The sequence below is a fragment of the Lycium barbarum genome, chromosome 10 (assembly GCF_019175385.1).
Source record: "Lycium barbarum isolate Lr01 chromosome 10, ASM1917538v2, whole genome shotgun sequence".
NCBI classification, from domain to species: domain Eukaryota; kingdom Viridiplantae; phylum Streptophyta; class Magnoliopsida; order Solanales; family Solanaceae; genus Lycium; species Lycium barbarum.
Genome location: NC_083346.1, coordinates 6,165,566 through 6,188,315, shown reverse-complemented (window position 1 = coordinate 6,188,315; position 22,750 = coordinate 6,165,566). Strand labels below are relative to the sequence as shown.

The 22,750-nt window shown below is 36.7% G+C and overlaps 1 protein-coding gene across 1 annotated transcript; it reads right to left on the bottom strand.

Annotated features, from left to right (window-relative positions):
• Positions 1-19,729: 19,729 nt before the first annotated feature.
• LOC132612654 (zinc finger BED domain-containing protein RICESLEEPER 2-like) lies at positions 19,730-22,172 on the bottom strand. Its single transcript, XM_060326768.1, has 3 exons — positions 22,069-22,172; positions 20,094-21,484; positions 19,730-19,863 (listed from the first exon to the last, which is right to left on the bottom strand). The coding sequence occupies exons 1-3, from the start codon at positions 22,170-22,172 to the stop codon at positions 19,730-19,732; spliced, it is 1,629 nt and encodes a 542-aa protein (XP_060182751.1).
• Between the last annotated feature and the right edge of the window lie 578 nt (positions 22,173-22,750).

Here is a 22,750-nt window from a genome sequence, read left to right as displayed (position 1 = left end):
TAGACTAACAGAACCAATACTCAAGCAAACAATAGCTTAAACTAGACCACCACATACTGATAATCAGATCCAAATATATATCTGAATTCTACTTCAGATCATTCAATAACATAGGATATATGCTTAACAAGGACAAATTACACAATGCATTCGTATATATTTAAACCAACAGGATGGCTTAAACAAAAAGTAAACTACACATTAATCAAGAGCATCTAAACATGTCTTAAACTGAACTAACATATAATGCAGGCAAGCCGACAACAAGTAATTAAGCAGGACAGTGAAACTACATTCTCTACACATTTAAACACACCCTAGGGATATATTGAGCTAAACAGCAAGTTAAGTATAGAAACAGATTACATATCAGGACTGGAAGATAAAGGATATGAAGTTTACTGACTTTGAACTGAAGCAAACATCATTCTAAACCAGCAAAGCTAACCATATATATACTTATATTAACATAAAGTCATTTAACTATACCAACGGATGAATGTGCTTGCATACAATTGAATCAATAGTAAAATCACAAACCACAATATTGCACCTACTAACAAAATATTACTAAACTGATGCAGGTTCTGCCAACATAATTTGAAACCAACCAACATCTAATCTTCATTATGGAATGACCAACCTTGTTATGACAACCAAAATTAATCAGCATGGAATGCTTACTCAATATAATACCGATTTAAAGGTCACTTAAGGCAGTTGATCTAACATGCTATACTAATCAACCAATTCAACTTTAATATAGCTAACTGTTGCAGGTAGGTCGAGCATAGAGGATCAGGTTAAAATGGTCTATAGGGCCATGAAAATTAGATCAAGCCGAGATGCCTAGACAAATTCTATTATCAAACTGAAACTAAAGTATTAGAAGAAGAGAAAATATTTATGCTGATAACATGAACAGGCTCACACATATTAAGCTTTCATATGAAAAAATGATTAAAGCAACTTGAATTAGATAGGAACAACACAACTCACACATTTTTGAACCAAACTAAAATCAAACTCCTATGTCCAACATATCCGATGGCATAAAAAGAACTAACTTGGCGACTAAACCATCATGCAGGATTGATTAAATACGAACTGATGTCCACATACAAACAGACTTATCCATTAAACAAGCTAACCAACTCTAACCAAACAGCATATAGAATAGCAACTGAAGGATGTGAAAACAAATAGAAAAGGGGAATTACCTTCTCCGGGTGCAGCGAAATGAGGCGCGGAGTCTCGATTTATCCTCGAACACCACTAAATCTGAATTTGCACGCGCTCGAATTCAAACAAATATTAAAGCAAAACAGAAGAGAATTTAATGCTTGAGACAATATCTAGAAAATGGAAAACTGATATTTTACAGGGAACCTCGTACGATTAGGGACTGGTATTTTTAGAGGTATTCGAAGTTGAAGAATTCAATATTTTGGGAATTTTTGTGACTGAAAAAGAGGACCTAGTTCTTGAGGGATCGAAAAATACTCCAGTTTCTTTGGGGCTTTCACCGATCTAAAATCGATTCTTGGGGGATTTACCAATATATAAAAAAGAACCTCAGATTCTAGGGGGTTTCGCCTCTCCCGCCCAGCCTCCCCAAATGGAACCTAAAATTGAGTATTTATAAGAACAATTAGGGTTTGCTACGAAAAAAAGATGAGTGAGGAAAGAGAGAAGAGCGGGGGGACAAGGTTGAGTGGGATGTCGGAGAGGCATGGGTGTAGCAGTGGCGTGATGGTGTCAGACGCATGGTGTAGTGGAGGCGTCGTGGGGGAGACGATGACGATGAAAGAGAGAAGTGGGGAACGACAAGGTGAAGTGGAGGACAGAGGTAATCGTGGGAGTGACAGTAGCGAGTGGAGATGATGATGGCGGAGACAGGTGTGGTGCGGCGTGGGGTGTGTCAGAGGTGTCGGTGATGAAGTGGGAGTCACGAAGGGGGTATGGGTGTGGTGGAGATGGCGGTGATGGAAGAGGGAAAAGGAGGGGCGGCGCTAGGGTTTTTTGGGGGGAAGAGGAAGAGAGGCGGAAGGAAGAAGAGGAAACGAAGAGGCGGAAGAAGATGAGAGGTTAGGGGAAACCCTTATTTTGTGCGAAATGGGTCAGACCCAGTCCATAAATGGACTGGGTTAATTCTTTTTAGACCGGGTATTAAGAGAATAGGCTAATAAATTAAAACACGAATTATTCTAAAAATTGAGATAAGAGGTGTGGACTAGTCCAAAAATATTAGAGATTAATCGGACTTTGATTTGGGGTCCGGTAAGTCAAATCACGAACTGAGTGCAAGAAATAGTTCGGCTTCTAAATTTGAATAAGAGACCTATTTAAATAACTTGTGTTAAAATATTGATCGACATGAAATGCGCAAACATTAATGCTCAGATAAAAAATGGCGTTGTAATAGCCGTGTAATAATATTCCGAAAATCCACAGTAAGATAAATACTATTATTTAATTATACAAAGATAAATGCGATGCGTGCGCGTAAGCTGGTAAAATGCCGAAATGATAAAAAATTATGAATTTGTAATAATAGTAATAAATAATAATGATAATAATAATAATACTAATAATAATAATAAAAATGCGGTAATAGTAATAAGAATAATTAATAGAATAATGCAATAGCGGTATTGATAAGAGGCTAATAATTATAGTAAACATAATATATATATTTTTATTTTTTCCAAAAATATTAGAAGCGCGAAATAGGTATTTCGGAGGAGAGGCGGGACAAAATTGGGTGTCAACAGCGACTCTGCTGGGGAGAAAGAGGTTCTAACCACATGGACTCAATTTGTTATTTAAGGGATTTTGTTTTTATTTGAGTATTTGTTTATTATTTTATTTGCCTGTATTTATTTTAATCGTTATGCATACCCTTCCCCTTGTTCCCTTATTTGTTTAAGTACATATCTACTATTTTTTTCATACACTTTATCAGTGTCCTTTTTTGACTAACAAGTTTTATTTACCATATTTTTTCCTTAATCATGCATTTTATACCCTATTTGAACGAACTACGCGCACCTGATTCTCATCAAAGATGAGATACGTAGGCAACCCTTCTTGGGTTCGGTACCCCTTATTCAAAAAATACCAAAAAAAAAATTAGATTCATATCTTTGACTTGGTTGGTACTAACACAGTTAGGAATGTGTATCGGAAAGAAACAAATAACAATCAACATGATGGACTAGACTGACTTTGTGGTAAGCTATAGATTCTTTTGGTACCTCTCGTTCACACTTTAAGTGACACTTGAAAAAATTTCTTTCATGCTTGTAAGACAAGAACAAAACTAACCTCATTGTTTCATGTGCATTGTGAGGTGAACTTTAGATAGCGTTCAATTGCATTGCATTGTGATCTAGAACTTGGCCTGAATGTCTGCTCAGGATAAATTATGAGTAACACTTGGTATAGGAAATGATCGTAGGCCTTCTTTGACCCGTTTGAGCCTTTCTAGCCTACCAAATGACATTGTCCCTAGCATTTCCGCTTTGATCCTAAAGCCTTTTCTTTGGCAACCACATTATAAGCCTATACCATTTCAGAGTGCTTACACGCACTATCCCTCTCTTGGCTCGACCTCCCTGAGCGAACTAAAAACGTGCAACCGCGGATAGAGATCCGAGCTGAACTTCCAATTAAAAAAAAAAGGGATTCAACAGTCTCAGAAAAAACAAAGGCTAAGAACGACCTCCAAAGCAAGAAGGAGCCCAAAAAAAAAACTAAGTCATTCGGGATCTCGGACATACAACCCGTTATTCCTTTTTATTTTTCACACTCCGGCATACAACCTGGAATTAGCATCAAGACTTCGAGCATACAACCCAGGTCAATTCTCTTAATCCCCACAGAGTCTCGGGCATACAATACCGAACTCCCAAAAAAAAACAAAAAAAAAAGCTCCAACTTGCAAAAGAAATCGCACAAGTACAAAAGGAAGGGACACTAAACGAAGCAGATCAATGTCAGAGCACACAAATACAAAGCACAACCATAGTGCAACGCTCAGGGAAGGATTAATCACTCCTTACCCAAATGATATCCTCCCCTTTTACCAAGCCTACATTGCAAACCCATAACAAGCCCTATGTGATTCTATGCTAGGGGTTCTCACATTAGTGGATACTGATAAGTTGGTATTTTACCAACTTATTTCTTCTTTAATCTTAGATTGTTGCTATGTTTTGATTAAAAAAATAGTGCATTTAATGTCGTTTACTTCCATTTTATAGGTTTATGTGATTTAGAAGTGATCGGAAGAAACCAAGCGAAAATAAAGTCAAAAGGAGGACAAAATGGAACAAAAACTGCACAGTTTTGGAAAACCGGGACAAAACTGCAAAAAACGGGCAGAACTGCAAAAACTGAAATCTGGGGCATATTTTGTCATTTTTTGAACTTGGAAAAATTAGGGCAGCTACAAAAGAGAGACTTGGGGTATATCATTAACATCTTTGGCAGTTTTCATCAAGTTTGGAGACTAGATTTCTACACCACACTTTGGGGTTGAAGATTTGAAGATTTGATTGAGCATTTCTTAAACCTTTAATTCATTTCTTCAATTTCTTGCTTTGTATTGATTATCTAAGTGTGTATCTTTCTATTCCATTACTTGAATCTTGTTTATGAAAATATTCTTGATTAAAGTTTGGTTTAATTTGAAACTCTTGTTATGCTTATGTATTGAATGATTTTTATTGCTATTGAAATTGGTCTTTGTTGATTTAATTAATCTTGTTCTTGAATGTTTCCAGAGGTATTAGCTAACCGTAGGACTCACCCATTTACTTAGATTGAGCTCGGAAGAGGAAATCTAGGTTGGGAAAGATTAATTAACAAGAATTTGGGTCATTAAACTCATCTAATAACTTGAGCTCGGAAGAAAATAGTTACTTGAGGTTAAATTGATTGTGTTCAATATCACACTCTAAGGCTTGGAAAAGCTTAGAGTGAAATTCATTGATTTGGTTGGAAGACTTTCAATGAGATTTTAGAAATCATTATCTATTAACATAAACCCGCTCTTAGTTGTAAAATCGTGAAATACATTGGATTGTTACTTGAGTGCAATTTCCTTTGTATCCATGCTTGTGGTCATTGATCATTTTACTCGCTTTCTAGGTTAGTTTATATTTTTGCATTAGTTATAATTTTCTCCAAAAATTAAAATATTATCTATCGTTTGGCTTTAGCTTAGTTGGTGAAGGTCCTTACTTTCTTAATCGCCTAGCATATTGTTCTTTGTGGGATCGACCCCGACTCATAGTTGGGTAAATTCTATTGCATACGACCGTGTACACTTTCTCTTTGAGGAGTGGATTTGGACGTTATTAATTTTGTCGCCGTTGGCGGGGAACAATTTGGCATATTTCGGTTAGTTTGAGATTTTAGCTTACTTGCTTTGGTTCAAACTTGTGAATATTTGTGAAAATGTGTTTGTGATTTTTTTTGTGTGTTTTGTGTTTAATTTTTCTTTTATTTTTACTTTTGTCTCTATGGCATCTTGGAATGAAAATGTGTTTGATGGTTGCAATTCATATTTTGATGATTCATGTCCATATTTTAGAGGACCCCACTTTTGGCAAGATCGTGAAAATGCTCCCGGGAGAGAGATGTGTGCACCGTCTCAATCCTATGATGGGAATATTTGTAATATCTGTGGTGGTCAAGGTGGACATTGGGGTGATTGTCCTAATTATTTTGCTCCCCCTCTCCCAAGTTGTTCTAACGAAAATGCTAGTTGTGTTTTTGAGTTTGATAGGGGCAAAGACATGACAAGTGATGGACAAAGTACCGGATATGAAGGCATCATGGCAATGCTCCAAACATACTTAGATCGAGAAGCTAAAATGGAGGAAGAGCGAAAACTCGTCCAACAATCCGTTTTAGAAAATGGAGAAGCTATGAAAAGAATGAATGATTCATTTGAGAATGCCAATTCCTCAATTGTCATAGAGGTGTCTACTCCTCAAAATGAATTGGTTGAAGAAGAGATTTCAAATTTGAAAGATGAGCCCGAAAATTCTTGTGATCACAACGAAAGTTGTGAAATTGAAGAAATGGTTCAACTTGAAGAAGAAGAAGAGCAAAATCTTGAAGAAGAAATCTCCAATTCTCAAAAAGAAGAAGTTGAGGAAATTTTGAAAAGCATAATGGGGAGGAATGAAAAATATGGGCAAGTCTTGACCAAATTATGGGAAGAAGTTTAACATGGAGATGATGAAACTGTCCAAAAGGTGTATCTCACCATGGATGGATTTTTACAAGAGTTGGACAACTCTTACAATGAAGCAAAACTTGAAAAAATGGAAATTTTGAGCTAAGATTGGCTAATGAATCAAGCTCAACAACTTGAAGTCTATGGAGATCACCGTGAAGGCATTTCACGAATGATGGAAGAATTTCTAAAAATGCATGTTGAGCAAAGTCAAGAGATGGAGCTACTTGAAATTGCTATCCGGAAATTGGAGGCCGAATTGAATGCAAAGATTGAAACATGTAATGCTCAATATCAAAGGACCATGGATTGTAATTTTGAGTTGGTTTCCAATGAAGAAAATGTCAAGATCGATTTTCATGAGCTAATGGTGAATTGCCAACTGACCAATCCAAAAATAATGCAAGATGCCGAGATTGAAGAAATGATATTAGAGTTGAATAAAAAGGTTCACAAAGTAATTTTTGAGGACTCTAGTTCATTTGTGGGCGAGGATGTCAAAAATGGAGCGAATTTGAAAATGGCGCGCCTTAGACCGCATTCCAACCATTTTTCAACATTATGCTTGGTTAGTGAAAAAGTTGAACTAACCGAGCCTATGGAGAATTTTGGAGATGAAGAACAAAGTTTTTCATTTTGAAGTTTGCTATGCCAAGAAGATAAAATGACATGCCTTACTTACGGGTCAAGAAGTGCAAAATGCGACACCCGAGAGTTGGCTTCTTTGCTTTCCTACCACCGCCTCACGAGCATCACCGGAATCTTGATTCAAAGTTGGGGCGCAAATTCATATCTTCCAAATGAAGGGAAATGTAGTAAATATAACTGTCGTGCCGCGACGTAACTTAAGCGCTTGGTGGGAGGCAACCCATCGTTTTAAAAATTTTAAATCGTTTTTGAAATTTTATTTTTTAGAATAGTTTAGTTTATGGTTTTTGACTAATCTGCAAAGTTTCAGATTTTTTGGAGTTGTTTTGAGCAGGTCGGATTTCCGGACAGCCCCAAACTAGTAGCTGCTGAAAATTGCAACATTGTTAACAGGACTGTTTTGCACAGTTTTTGCAAAATTGAACAGTTTCTGCAAAACTGTCCAGTTTCTGCAGAACTGTCCAGTTTCTGCAGAACTGTCCAGTTGCAAAAAAAAAACTGTTCAATTTTTTTTTGTCATTGTGGAGTGAGGACACTGCAATATTTTTAGTTGGGGGTGACATGTGGTAACACATTATATTTTGGTTATATTTGATTGTGTGCCTTTGCCGGACTTATTTTGTGGATAGTTGTTACAAATGGAACTTGCTTAAAGTTTAAAAACTTTTTTGTTGGCATGTTGTGGATTAGTCACTTTTATTATTTTATTTCTGTTCTTAGTTAGGTGATTTCAGAGTAAAAATGGTGTTCCCCTTGACCAATTTTGGCTTGCTTGGTACCAACTTATTTAAACCTTGGCGTATGAATTCTTGATTTTTGAAAAAAAAAATGATGATGAATGGATCAGAGTTTGCGGTGTCACTGCAGCTTCGCATGTTCAACATGCTAAGCCGCATTATGTAACTAGCCACCTTCTGACATGATATGTGTTTGGCCTGCAGTCCCGCAAACTCAACTTGCGGGACGCACCATGGGCCGCAAAATGTTCCACTGAAAAAAAAAAACGATTGAAGTAAGGATTCTTGTTGTGACTTTTAGATTCAATTTTTGACTCTTACTCTCACTAATTAGTCTCTTTAGGCTATGACTGACTTTGTGAGTTCATTTTGTTCAATTGTTTTTTGGATGCATATTTCACTTGAGTTTGCATGTGCCACATGTTGTGAGGTTTTTGTGAGTTCTTTTGCATTACTTGTGGTCTAGAACTTGCCCGGAATATATTTCAAGGCGAAATCCTAGACTACACTTGGTTTAAAAAATGATGTTAGGCCTTCCTTGGATCGTTTTTGCGCCTTAAATATCCTACCCTTGCATGTTTTCCCTAGTTAACCCCTTTTGAACCTTTTAACCTTTTCTTTGACAACCATGTTACAAGCTTTACCCTGTTGTTCATTGATTCATCTTTTGGTACTCTACCTCCTTGAAAGTGCAAACATAGGCTAAAAGCCTAAGTTTGGGGGTGATGGTTGGAAAAAACTATTATGTGGGAGTTACTTTAAAGGTGAAAAGGTGGGAAAAAAATTGAAAACTTCCTTGTTATTTTGAAAAAGAAAAAAAAGGAAAAGAAAAATGAAGGAAGAATAAAGAGTTGTGATTAATGGGAAGACTAAGTGGTGAAATAAAAAAAATGAGTGGAAAAATTTCAAAGGAAGTGTGCTTTGAATGTTGAAAATTGTAGTGCTTAGGGAGGTTTTGAGTCACTTTACCCAAATTGTGCCCTACCTTAACCAAAAGCCTAAATTATAACCCGTTTAAGTCCTAATTGATTTTGAACCAAGTGTGTCTACATTAGTGGAGAAATACGTGAAGGGCAAGCTTATGGTACTACTTGTGTGCATTTGAACATCTTTGTGTGAGAGAGAGTTAATTCTTTCTATTTGATATCTCATTTGAATTATATTTTCTAAGTGTGGGATTCTCTCATGAGTGTGATGGCACATGAGAATTTAAGTTGCGAATTTTTTCCATTTTCCAATTGAGAGGAATGAACAAAAGAAAGTTGTTTTGTGATAATAAGACAAATTTTGAAGCTTTAGTGTCATGACGTGATTTCTACTTTGATTAACATGGTGTTTGAGCACTTTAAATGAAAATGAAGTTTTGAGAAGAAGTTGGCGATTCATATGTTTTGGATTAATTGTTGGTACCAATCAAAGTCATGTGTTTGGTACCAATCAAAGTCATGTGTTTGTGCTTAAAGTAGACCTTTTTGACTTGGTATGATGTTGGTGCACTTTTGAATGGAGTCCTTTGAAGGAAATTATAATTTGATTTGCTTGAGGACAAGCAATAGTTTAAGTTTGGGAGTTTGATAAGTTGGTATTTTACCAACTTATTTCTTCTTTAATCTTAGATTGTTGCTATGTTTTGATTAAAAAAATAGTGCATTTAATATCGTTTACTTCCATTTTATAGGTTTATGTGATTTAGAAGTGATCAGAAGAAACCAAGCGAAAATAAAGTCAAAAAGAGGCCAAAATGGACAAAAACTGCACAGTTTTGCAAAACCGGGACAAAACTGCAAAAAACGGGCAGAACTGCAAAAATTGAAATCTGGGGCATATTTTGTCATTTTTTGAACTTGAAAAAATTAGGGCAGCTACAAAAGAGAGACTTGGGGTATATCATTAACATCTTTGGCAGTTTTCATCAAGTTTGGAAACTGGGTTTCTACACCACACTTTGGGGTTGAAGATTTGAAGATTTGATTGAGCATTTCTTAAACCTTTAATTCATTTCTTCAATTTCTTGCTTTGTATTGATTATCTAAGTGTGTAGCTTTCTATTCAATTACTTGAATCTTGTTTATGAAAATATTCTTGATTAAAGTTTGGTTTAATTTGAAACTCTTGTTATGCTTATGTATTGAATGATTTTTATTGCTATTGAAATGAGTCTTTGTTGATTTAATTAATCTCGTTCTTGAATGTTTCCAGAGGGATTAGCTAACCCTACGACTAACCCATTTACTTAGATTGAGCTCGGAAGAGGAAATCTAGGTTGGGAAAGATTAATTAACAAGAATTTGGGTCATTAAACCCATCTAATAACTTGAGCTCGGAAGAGAATAGTTACTTGAGGTTAAATTGATTGTGCTCAATATCACACTCTAAGGCTTGGAAAAGCTTAGAGTGAAATTCATTGATTTGGTTGGAAGACTTTTAATGAGATTTTAGAAATCATTATCTATTAACATAAACCCGCTCTTAGTTGTAAAATCGTGAAATACATTGGATTGTTACTTGAGTGCAATTTCCTTTTTATCCATGCTTGTGGTCATTAATCATTTTACTCGCTTTCTAGGTTAGTTTATATTTTTGCATTAGTTATAATTTTCTCCAAAAACCAAAATATTATCTATCGTTTGGCTTTAGCTTAGTTGGTGAAAGTTCCTTACTTTCTTAATCGCCTAGCATATTATTCTCTGTGGATCGACCCCGACTCATAGTTGGGTAAATTATATTACATACGACCGTGTACACTTTCTCTTTGAGGAGTGGATTTGGACGTTATCAGATACTTACATAACGGCCAAGCTTATGGTATCATAATTGCATGTATTGAACATCTTTCTGAGTATGAGTGTACTTCTCTAGACATCCCAAAGTTAAAAAAAAAATACTAAATATGTGTGAAAAAAGGACTTTCTTCCTAGCGAGGGTACGTGAAACATGAGGATAGGTATAATTCAAAACCTTTACTTGAAGCAAGACGAATAAAGCTTGTCGATACTTAGGTATGTCTGAGGTACCACTTGAAGCTGTAGGAATTACCAATAAGTCGATCTTGGACGATAAAAAATGGTGATTCTTATGCACAATACTAATTATTGGTACCAACTGAAGTCGAGGCATGTTATATCAATCATTGTTATTATTAAAAAAAATAACTAAATATTTTTCACTTTTGCTAGATTTTTGTTTTCATGATTTTGCTATTTTTCTTAATTGTTTATATTGCACAGTAAATATAGTTCAAATGTTGTTGTGTTGTTACTAACTCTACAGGGTATCTACATCTGGTCTCACCATAAAAAAAATCCTCATATTTCTCCGCTAAAGCATGAAACTGGGACAACATTTTTTAGTAAACTTCAAAAATTCCGCAAGGGCACATCACATTTCGCGGGAAGTATGAGAATTTTTTTTTGTTTTTTTTTCCAAACTGGGACAGAATTTTTGAGGGGCCCCTAAAAAATTCCACTGTAACACCTCGTGCATTCGGGTTAAGATTTGTCTTATAAGATGGGGGTATAATGAACCCAATTTGAGTAGAGTATAAATGGTGTTTGAAACCCAATCAAGACATGAGAAGAGTCTTTGGGCAAAACAAAGTTGAAAATCACTCTACGGGGCATGTTTGCAAGTGAGTTTATAGAAGGTCTTACTTCCAACGACCATAACCCCATTATTAATTTGGAATTTGGGAAAACTTCCTTGATGAAAGTTGTATCCCTTTGAAATAGATTTCCAACGGTATATTATGGGCCTTGAACAGAGCTATGTACAAAACGTTATGGCCATTATACGACAGACAGTCTGAGTAGAAAATTTCTACGAACCATTTGACGGTCCGTAGGAAATTTTGACGGCCGTAAAACAATTTGACGGTCCGTCAAATTGACACAGACCAGCGTAAAATGGTCACAGAAACTGATATTTTGCTGGGCAGATTTACGGTCCATTTTGACGGTCCGTCAAACAGTTATACGGTCCATTTTGACGGTCCGTCAAACAGTTATACGGTCCGTCAAATTGACACAGACCACCGTAAAATGAGCACGGAATGTCCAAATCACTGGAATTGTTTTTATCATAATTCTAGGTTGAATCCAAGTCTCAATCCAAATTCAAATAAAACAAGTCTCAAACTTCAAGAACTTCCAAGATATGTTTTTATCATAATTCTAGGTTGAATCCAAGTCCCAAATCCCTTTCTAACTTAAGTAAACCCTTCAAATCCATAGAGTGTGATTGGAACATTATTGTTGGATATGGAAAATCCTAGAACCCGAATTCAAGAGGATTGAACTTCAAAAAGGTAATGTTTCTACTCCCTAATCATTTATAGTTGTAAATTGATGAATTTTTGGGAGAATAGTAAATGGGTTTGATAAAGAGAATTATATGAAATATGCTAGGGTTTTTGGATTGTTGACTTGGGATTGTTGTATTCATATGGATGATGAAGAATGATGTCAATTACATCTAATTGAGATTGTAGAATCAACTAGAAGTAATAGAATGGGGATTGGGTGAAGAAAACACCATTAATGAAGGTTGTGGAGCTTTATGCCCACCAAGTGTTTGATAAAATGCTTAGATGAACAAAGCATGGATTTTGTTGCTAATTTAGAGTCCCTATGACCTGTATTGCTATAGATTAAAGTTGAAGGGATTGAAGGACATTGTGATACGCTCAAAAGCAGGAAGTTAAGGTATGTAGAACTTCCATCCACATGTGGGAATTTCTACGTTCTTCCCCATGATCCGTTTCTTAAAATCCATGAAGTTCAAATCCTAGGGCATTAAACCCAACATATTGGTAGCCCATATTTATGTATATGAATTTTGTATCTATATTCGTTATTGTATTCCTAATCTTCCATTACGGTTATTAGGAACCCCAGCTTAATCCATGAATCATGAATTCTTCCTCATGTGTTCTCATTATGTTTACATGAAACTTTATGATTTTATCTAGCAAGCTACAAACATGTTTTCACGTCAATTATATATATGATTACGAACTATTCTTATTACTCATGAATCAAGAACATGTTTGCAAGACTATGACAAGTTATCTTATGAAACTATTTTTACAAGTTATTTCATGAAACCATGTTTACAAGTTATTTCGTGAAATCATGATTACAAGACAAGTACAAGTTAATTCACGAAACCATGCTACAAGTTATTTCGTGGAATCATGATTACAAGTTAATTCACGAAAATCATGGGCTTCTTAGCCAATTATATTATGTTCATCTTTTTGGGAGTTGCACGAATTACCGAGAAGGCTTAGATAGCCTGAAACTATGTAGCCACCATAGGACAAGGATCGCTCCGCCTAGTTAGGACGATACCTTAATTTTACATTGAATGGATCCATCAGGCACGTTACCACCTTATACCCTGGAAAGGTATAGGGGCTCTGCTGGTCCGGCGAGGTACCAGACTCCACGTATCCACGTGGTGATATAATGTGTCGGTTTATGAAATGCTCTCCCTACTTATCATGTTTTGCTCATGTTATATATATATATATATATATATATATATATATATATATATATATATATATGTGTGTGTGTGTGTGTGTGTGTGTGTGTGTGTGTACTCATGCTCATGATCATGTTCATGTCCAAGTTTTCAGTTTCAGTTCTTATCATGTTATTCCATGTCTCATGTTGTTTCTTTCGGTTTCTTTACATACCAGTACATTCAATGTGCTGACGTCCCTTTTTATTGCCCGGGGGCCTGCATTTCACGATGCAGGTACGGATTTACAGGACGACGCTTCTGCTCATTAGGATTTGCACGTACCAGCTTATTGGTGAGCCCCATCTCATTCGGGGTTTAAACATTGTATTTCTTTATTTAGCTTTGCAACTAAAGGTATGTTGGGGGCCTTGTCCCAGTAAGTATGTTTTCCAGTCAGACTCATGATAGAGGTTTCATAGACTAGACAAGTCAGTTATGTCATGTCAGACATTTGGAGTCGTATAGCCATTTTGGCTCACTTATGTTTACACAAGTATTTTATTAAGTATTATGACTTACTACGTTTTATAAAGGCTCATCATACATTCACGTTATATTCTGCTTATGTTATGTATCATGATGATTCAGCAAGCCATGTGGTTCGCTCGGTCACATACAGTCAGGCACCGAGTGCCGTGTTACGTTCAGGCCATGGTTCGGGGCGTGACATCCACTAATGGCGCATTTCGAGATAAAAGGCACGGGATCGTCCAGCCCCACAGTAGGACACTGCATTGGCTCGTCCATCCCCAGAACAGGACACCGAAGGCATCATAGTCTAAAGACATCATTTGCTTTACTTTAACAACTTTACCCCGGACTTTACGGGATTTGCATCAAGTCTCTGAAAACAACCAGAGACATCATTCACTTTACTTTAACAACTTTATCCTGAACTTTACAGGAATTTCATCAAGTCTCCGAAAACAACCGGAGACATCATTTACTTTGCTTTATCCTCAAATTTAAAGGAATTGCATCAAGTCTCCAAAAACAACCGGAGACATCATTCACTTTACTTTAACAGCTTTATCCCGAACTTTACAGGAATTGCATCAAGTCTCCGAAAACAACCGGAGACATCATTCACTTTACTTTAACAACTTTATCCTGAACTTTACAGGATTTGCATCAAGTCTCCGAAGACAACCGGAGACATCATTCACTTTACTTTATCCTGAACTTTACAGGATTTGCACCAAATCTCCCAAAACAACCGGAGACATCATTTACTTTACTTTGTCCTGAACTTTACAGGATTTGCATCAAATCTCCGAAAACAACCGGAGACATCATTCACTTTATTTTAACAACTTTATCCCGAACTTTACAGGAATTACATCAAGTCTCCGAAAACAATCGGAGACATTATTCACTTTACTTTAACAACTTTATCCTGAACTTTACACGAATTGCGTCAAATCTCCAAAAAACAACCGGAGACATCATTCACTTTACTTTAACAACTTTACCCCGGACTTTACGGGAATTGCATTAAGTCTCCGGTTATTTACTTTACTTTATCCTGAACTTTACAAGATTTGCATCAAGTCTCCGAAGACAACCGGAGACATCATTCACTTTACTTTATCCTGAACTTTACATGATTTGCACCAAATCTCCGAAGACAACCGGAGACATCACTCACTTTACTTTGTCCTGAACTTTACAGGATTTGTATCAAATCTCCGAAAACAACCGGAGACATCATTTACTTTACTTTATCCTGAACTTTTAAGGATTTGCATCAAATCTTCGAAGACAATCGGAGTGTCACGACCCAGCCCCGTGGGCCTCGACTGGTGCCCTACTTGGACACCCCAAACAGACTTACATACTAACTCGTCATATTCCAATTTAGTTCAGATTTCACATTAATCCTTTTTAAACAGATTGGAAGCAAATATTATCTTAAGCGGTCGCACGTGCAAAAATGTCATATCAAAGTCAGAAGGGGCGGCGGAAAACACATCGCCGAATATATGCACATATACAAACATATGGGCCACCATGGCCGCTATAACAAACAGGATCGCATTACGACGCAAATCACAAACAGAACAAACACACACACGACCCATTACCCACATATATGACTACAGGCCTCTACAAACCAAAACGGAAACATATGACGGGACAGGGCCCTGCCGTACCCCTAATAGTCAAATAAGAAATATATATGCATAACAAATATATATACCAAAATATGGGCTCCGAATCAAAAGGAGCACTCTGTACTGGCAAAAGGTGTGGCCTACTCTGGCGGATCACGAGTCTCTGTACCTGCGGGCATGAAACGCAGCCCCCGAAGAAAGAGGGTCAGTACGAAATATGTACTGAGTATGTAAAGCATAGAGTACACAAATCCAAACTATAACTGAAATAAAAGGGTACAAGAAGTGAATATCGAATCAGTACATCAAGGTCCGTGCTGAAAACATAGGTATATATATATATATATATATATATATATATATATATATATATATATATATATATAATATACAAATAAAAGGAAGTCATGCATAAGGCTCAGGAACGTGGTCACCCCTCCGACACAGGTGCCACAACAAAGCATACTCCACAAGGTTTCAAATCTCCGTACACACCCCAACATAACATATCATCACAATATATCATATCATCAGAACATATCATATGCCATATCACATCATAAGTCCATAAACGGTACCCGACCCTATGGCGAGGTCTCGGGAACCGTAACACATCATACTGCCGAATATGTTATAGTACACACGATCACAAAATTGGCCCGGGATCCGGCGAACGATATCGTAATAACATGCACGAGCGGAGTAGTGAGAAACTAATGCAATTTACATGTAAAATAATGGTAAAGACTTAGTATGATCATATAACAACAATTTTAGGTAATCTAGCTTGAATAACCGGACCATATGGGGTCTGTCTCACAAAAATATTTCTGAAGTCGAATTTGTAATTCAGAGTATATATTAGAATATAATGGAGCCACTAAAACATCATTCTTTGATAGCTAGAATCATAAACAAAAGTTCCTTTTTAACATTATACAAAAGTAAGTAGGATAGGACAAACGAAGGAAGTCTCGGGGATAGTGGGCCCACCTCGGGTCAAGTCGAGGTGGCGTACATGAATCACGAACATTAGGCTCTATGGAGTCATCCATGAAAGTTTCAGAGCGATCCGATTACGTTTGTGAAAGTTACGGATGTTTGATCATTTTTCTAACAAAACATAAGAATTATAGTTCAATTACATTGAATGAATAGTACCCAAAATCAAATTCGGATTTTCATGAACAGAATTGTCCCCGAGGCTCAAATCTCAACCTAGTATATCTAGGACATGCCAAAAAAAGGAAAGGGATAGCTTTACATACCTTATTCGCGTCCTACGCTCGTCCGAGCTCAACTCCCGTTTCCACCAAAATCTACAATTGGTCATAGTTACCAAATATGAGTTACAAGCTTTTAAGAATTCAAACTTAAATCCATATTTGTCTACCTAAATTTCGGCAACATTTCCCCTATAAATTCAACATCCCCGAGAATTAACTTGGCCATAATCAACAACAACACCCACAACAATAACAACAACATCAAGAATCACAACAAAATACATTCTAACATAAATGTTCTTCCTTTTTACATTATGCAACAATTCTCATCCCAACTTCACACTTCCAACCCAATATCAACGTTCTCATATTCATTTACTAATTCAAGGTTATTCAAACACAATTTAATAACATTTCAAGCAATACTCAAGGATTCAAACAATCCCGCCAATCCCATATTCCATCCGAAGCTTCTACAAATGCAACAAAACAACAAAGTCACATTGTTTTCTTCCAAGTTCATGAATGACAACCATAATCCACATTTTTGAATTCTACTTTCATAGTTACATAAAAACCATATTAAAAACATATAATTCCCCATAACGTCATACAACCAATTTCAATGCCGACTTCAATCGTTAAACCTTTATTTACGTCATAAATGTCACAACGACACATCTAACACACTAAATGAATTTCATTTCACCTTCCCTTCACTACCCTATAGTTCACGGCCACACACCCCTTTCACACACCCACACGGTCATGCACACACACATTACAATTCCAAAATTTTCATTCAATTCTAATCGTTATAACATATATACTTCTTCCATAACATAAAAGAATAAATTCTTACCTTTTTCTTCAATTTTCCACTTGCCACAAACGTCGTCCTCTCGCTAAACTAATTATACCATGTCGAAAAGCGTCTTGAACTTACTAAGGATTCAAGAAGAACGACATTTTTGGATGAAGGTTGAAGAACTAGAATTTTTTTTTCTCTAAGCTTTCGGCCGAATGGCCTTTCTCTTGATGCCTTCAAGTTTTGTTTTGTTTCTTGAACCTTCTAATGGATGAATATGTATATATATAATTAGTCACATGACTATTTATTTGGGCTTGGGCCAAGGCACATGGCCGGCCACCCTTATACACTTGGGCCTCATTTTCTCTTTTTATTTATTGAGCCCAAGTAGTCATAAATCTTATTTGCAATTCACGAAACTAATTTATAAAATTTCAATTTTCCCTTGGCCTTCCTCCGTATTTTCGCAACAATATTTTTCATGAATATCACACATATATTAAATAAAACAAGAACATAGCCTTCATTTCCTACAAAGCAAGATTATTCTAAATTTTTCAAATGCGCAAAAACGCGGGATATAACATTCTCCCCCCCCCCCCTTTAGAACATTCGTCCTCGAATGTTAAGTTAGCCTTATAGATCTTACCAACGTTTTAGGGGAGGTTCTCTATTGGGCGACGCACACGAAGTATTTATTAATTAATGTAACAATAACAGAATTTAAATTACCTGAAGGCACAAGAAACAGGTGAGGATATCTCTTCTTCATTTCGTCCTCTGCTTCCCAGGTCATTTCTTCCTTATTATTGTTTCGCCATAAGACCTTAACAGACGGTATATCCTTGGTACGCAGCCTCCTCACCTGACAATCCAGAATAGCTACGGGTTGCTCTTCATAAGATAGGTCCCCCGTCACCTGAATATCATCTACTGGGAATATTCTATCAGGATCACCAACACATTTACGGAGCATGGATACATGAAATACCGGGTGTACTGCCTCCAGATCGGACGGTAATTCTAGCTCATAGGCAACCTCACCTATCTTCCGAATAATCTGATACGACCCGATATACCGCGGACTAAGCTTAACCTTTTTACCGAATCTCATTACACCCTTCATAGGCGATACCTTCAGAAATACCCAGTCGCCAATTTCGAACTCTAACTGTCGGCGTCGTTTATCTACGTATGATTTCTGTCTACTCTGGGTAGCCAATAACCGTTCCCGAATAAGTTTCACTTTATCAACTGCTTGCTGAATCACATCTGGCCCAATCAGTTTAGTTTCGCCCACGTCAAACCAACCAATCGGAGATCTGCATTTCCTACCATATAGGGCTTCATACGGCGCCATCTGGATACTGGAATGATAACTATTATTATAAGCAAATTCAATAAGTGGCAAATAATCATCCCCGCTACCTCTGAAATCAATAACACAGGCCCGCAACATATCTTCCAGTGTCTGAATAGTGCGCTCGGCCTGTCCGTCGGACTGAGGATGAAATGTTGTACTAAGACTCACCTGAGTCCCCAATCCTTCCTGGAATGATCGCCAGAAATTCACTGTAAACTGGGCTCCTCTGTCGGTGATAATAGACACAGGAACCCCGTGAAGTCTTACTATTTCGTTGATATACAATCTAGCATAATCCTCAGCCGAGTAAGTAGTACGGACCGGAAGAAAATGGGCTGATTTCGTCAACCTGTCCACAATAACCGAAATAGAATCATACCTGCGTGGAGTGCGCGGAAACCCTACAACGAAATCCATATTAATCATTTCCCATTTCCAAGCTGGGATTTCCATTTCCTGTAATAATCCGTCGGGCTTTTGATGCTCGATCTTGACTTGCTGACAATTTGGGCATTAGCCAACAAGCTCTGCAATATTCCTTTTCATACCGTCCCACCATTATAAACATTTAAGATCGTGGTACATTTTTGTGGAACCAGAATGAACAGAATACCGAGCATTATGCGCTTCGCCCATAATTTGCCGTCGTAACTAGGGCTGCTTATCGGGCGGATCGGATGGATTATTATGTTAACGGTTCGGCTTAACGGTTATCGGCTTTTAAAAGTACTAATCCGCTAGCCAACCTATAAGATAACGGTTGGTTCGGTATCGAATTAACAATTATCGGACGGTTATCGGGCGGTGTATCGGTTAAGTATGGGTTACCAAAATGCTCTTATAAGTCTAGCACAAGTCATCAGGCAAAATTTATGTCCAATCTGCAGTTCTAATACTAATGAAAAGGCAAAAGTAATCATCACTTTCAAAATTTTATACACTTACCAGTTACCAACACGTGTTAATTTGTCCCTTGCAGTTGCAAGTGCTTTTTCTTAGTTCATAATACAAAATATCACAAAAGCAAAGGAGCCCCCCCAGACTCAGTAGAGCATCACATTGTTGGAAGAACTAACAAGAACCAAAACATAATTGCACAACTTCTTTCAGTACATAAGAGCTTTTCCTTGCATAACTTCTTTCGCATAACTGCTGGTGCTTTTTCTATTGCAGCAACCAGAAAGTATCCTACAATAAAAAACAAAATTGTTAATATGTAAAATTTTAAGTGCATTCAAACAAACAACGAGAAGATAACAGAACATTATGAAAGTCACCTTGTACTATATGTCAACTACAGTAGGGTCTTTTCCAGCGCTGGCTAAATCTGAAGAGAAAATTATCATAATGAGTCATGTAATAAGTATAAACCATTTACAACAATAATATACAACAAATATAATAAAAAGTATTATTACCTTGTTCAAGCTGCTCGAGATTATCAAGATCTTCCTCAACGCTAACAGGTTGTTTTAATTTTTCACTTCGAAGCCAATCTTGAAGACACACTAGAGCTTGCATTAATTTAGGAGTCAATGAACTCCTAAATGAATTAGGAAGACGTCCTCCCGTACTAAATGCAGATTTAGATGCCACACTTGAAACTGGTACAGCTAATACATGACGAGCCATCTCAGCAAGAATAGGAAATCTAGCTGAGTTCATTTTCCACCAGTCTAGGATGTTAAATTCTTTACTATCATCCTCAGTTTCTTCACCAAAATATTTATCTAACTCCGTTCTAGCATCCACACGTCCACTCGCTGTTTTATAGTTCTTTAGATCTTTCATGAGTGATTCTAAAAGTCCTGTACTTTGGGTACTTACTTGACTGCTAGAAAGCCCGAAAGTAGAAGTGTCCAGTGAAGAGCAAGGTGAAGATTCTGCAAGCACGTTGCCTTTTGAGTTGGATTTTACATACTCGCTAAATAATGAAGTCATGTACTTCTTTACTTCTGCTTGTATAGATGGCCCTTTTTCCCCAAATATCTTTACAAGTGCATAGCTAACTGATTCAAGCTTGTAATGAGGATCTAAAATGCACGAAATGAAAATTATCTTATTCATTTTTGCTGGATCTCCCCAATACTTATTAAATTTTTCTTGCATCTTTTTTGCCATATCGCTTAAACCAGTGTCTTCGCTTGCCATCAATTGATTCAAATAAACAGCAACCGCACAAATTTCAAGAAAATGAATATTTGACGTAACATAACGTGATCCAGATATTTTCAAAGTAAGAAGATAAAATATCTCAAGAAATCTCGTAATTCTTTTCACATGGACCCAATCACTACTCAAAAGTTCACCGGCAGTGATTCCAATTTCAACATACGAATTTTCAAGATAATGTCTTAGGCCAATTTCACGGGAAGCATAATTTGAAAATGCATTCTCAAATTCAACAGCCCTACTCAACATCAGATAGGTGGAATTCCACCTAGTTGGAACGTCTAAACATAAAGATTTTTTGCAACTGAGTTGTTCATCGTCACAACTTTCTTTAAATCTTTTCAACCTCGCAGGAGACTGCCTAACATATCTAATTGCATGTCTAACACGTTCAATATACAAAGAGCATTCTTTTAAACCATCCTGGACAACAAGATTCATGATATGAGCCATACACCTCACGTGAAGGTGATTACCGTTCATCAAATTAGTTCCCATTTTTGTTAATTGCTTAGACAATTCTTTTACTGTCACATCATTTGAGCTTGCATTATCAACTGTGACAGTAAAGATCTTATTTATCCCCCACTCACGTAAGCACCTACTAATACCATTTGCCATATCTTCACCTTTATGGCTAATAATAGGACAAAAATTAAGTATTTTCTTGCGCATGTTCCAATCACTATCGATCCAATGGGCAGTGATACACATGTAATTGATTCTTTGTATAGAAGTCCATGTGTCAGTGGTAATACAAATTCTCTTTTTTGGTTTCTACAAAATACCTCCTCAACTTTTGCTTTTCTTCATTAAATAGATTAAAACAGTCCCTAGTTACAGTACTACGGGAAGGGATCCAAAAATGAGGTTGAGCCATTTTCATAAATTCTTTAAAACCTTCTTTTTTCGACAAAGCTAAAAGGAAGCTCATCAACTATTACCATACGACATAAAGCCTTCCTACACTCTTCTTGGTCAAATTTCCAAGAGACAGCAGCTATATCACCTTAACTACCCCCCGAAATAGATTTAAAGCCTATGGTTGATTATTTTTTATCAACAAGAGGAGTAGGAAGTTTAGGACATGTCAACAAATGACCAAGAAGAGTCGACGTACCATCTCTTGACTTAAAATAGTACAACTTATAGCAATGGCTACATTTTGCTTTCGTACCTTCGGAAGTTTCAACTTCTGTAAAATGATCCCAAGCAACATACCTTTTTCTCATTTTTTTAGCACTAGTTGACAGAGTTATCTCAGCATGACTTACTGCATTTGAAGCCTCACTTTCACCTATCACCTTATCACTTTTTTCAGCCATGTTATAAGTTTAAGACTTTGAGTCCATGTAATAAGAAAAACAATTCAATAAACAACCAAAATTAGAACAGGCAAAATATGATCGGCACAACAAATAGTAACGGAAAATACACATAGCACAGAAAAATAGAGAATTTGTTAATCCAAATACAACATAGACACATTATGGTAGTGGAAGCAAAATTGAAAATAGAAACAGAGCAAAAAATGCAACAACTTTACATCACAGGGCTGGAAATAGATGAACAGATAGTCAAGCCAAATGAAACTCTTGCAAAAATAAATCGATCACACAAGACCTTGCAGTTCATGTATTGAGCCAAATAAATTGATTTGTAGTTTTTGATTTTATCAAACCGTGGTGTGAACTTGAAGTTGCTACTTGCTAATACTAGGAAATATGTGTCTTTATGGAGTATTGACTAGGGAGAATTCTAAAAGTTGCAAAATAGAGGAAACCCCATGGATCAGAAGGGGAAAACCCATTACGAATTTACGATCATAAGTGGAAAAAAAAACTCGAAATTTACCTTGCGTGTGGTAGCAGACTAGCAGTTGCTGAGTTGTTGTGGACTTGTG

Excerpts from the sequence above, each read along its gene's own strand:
- LOC132612654 (XM_060326768.1), bottom strand. The coding sequence starts at position 22,172 with ATGGCTGAAAAAAGTGATAAGGTGATAGGTGAAAGTGAGGCTTCAAAT. Across the intron at positions 21,485-22,068 it reads GCTAAAAAAATGAGAAAAAG|CCATAAAGGTGAAGATATGG; the intron begins GTATGTTGCTTG and ends TCCTATTATTAG. Across the intron at positions 19,864-20,093 it reads TCTCGAGCAGCTTGAACAAG|GATACTTTCTGGTTGCTGCA; the intron begins GTAATAATACTT and ends TTTTTATTGTAG.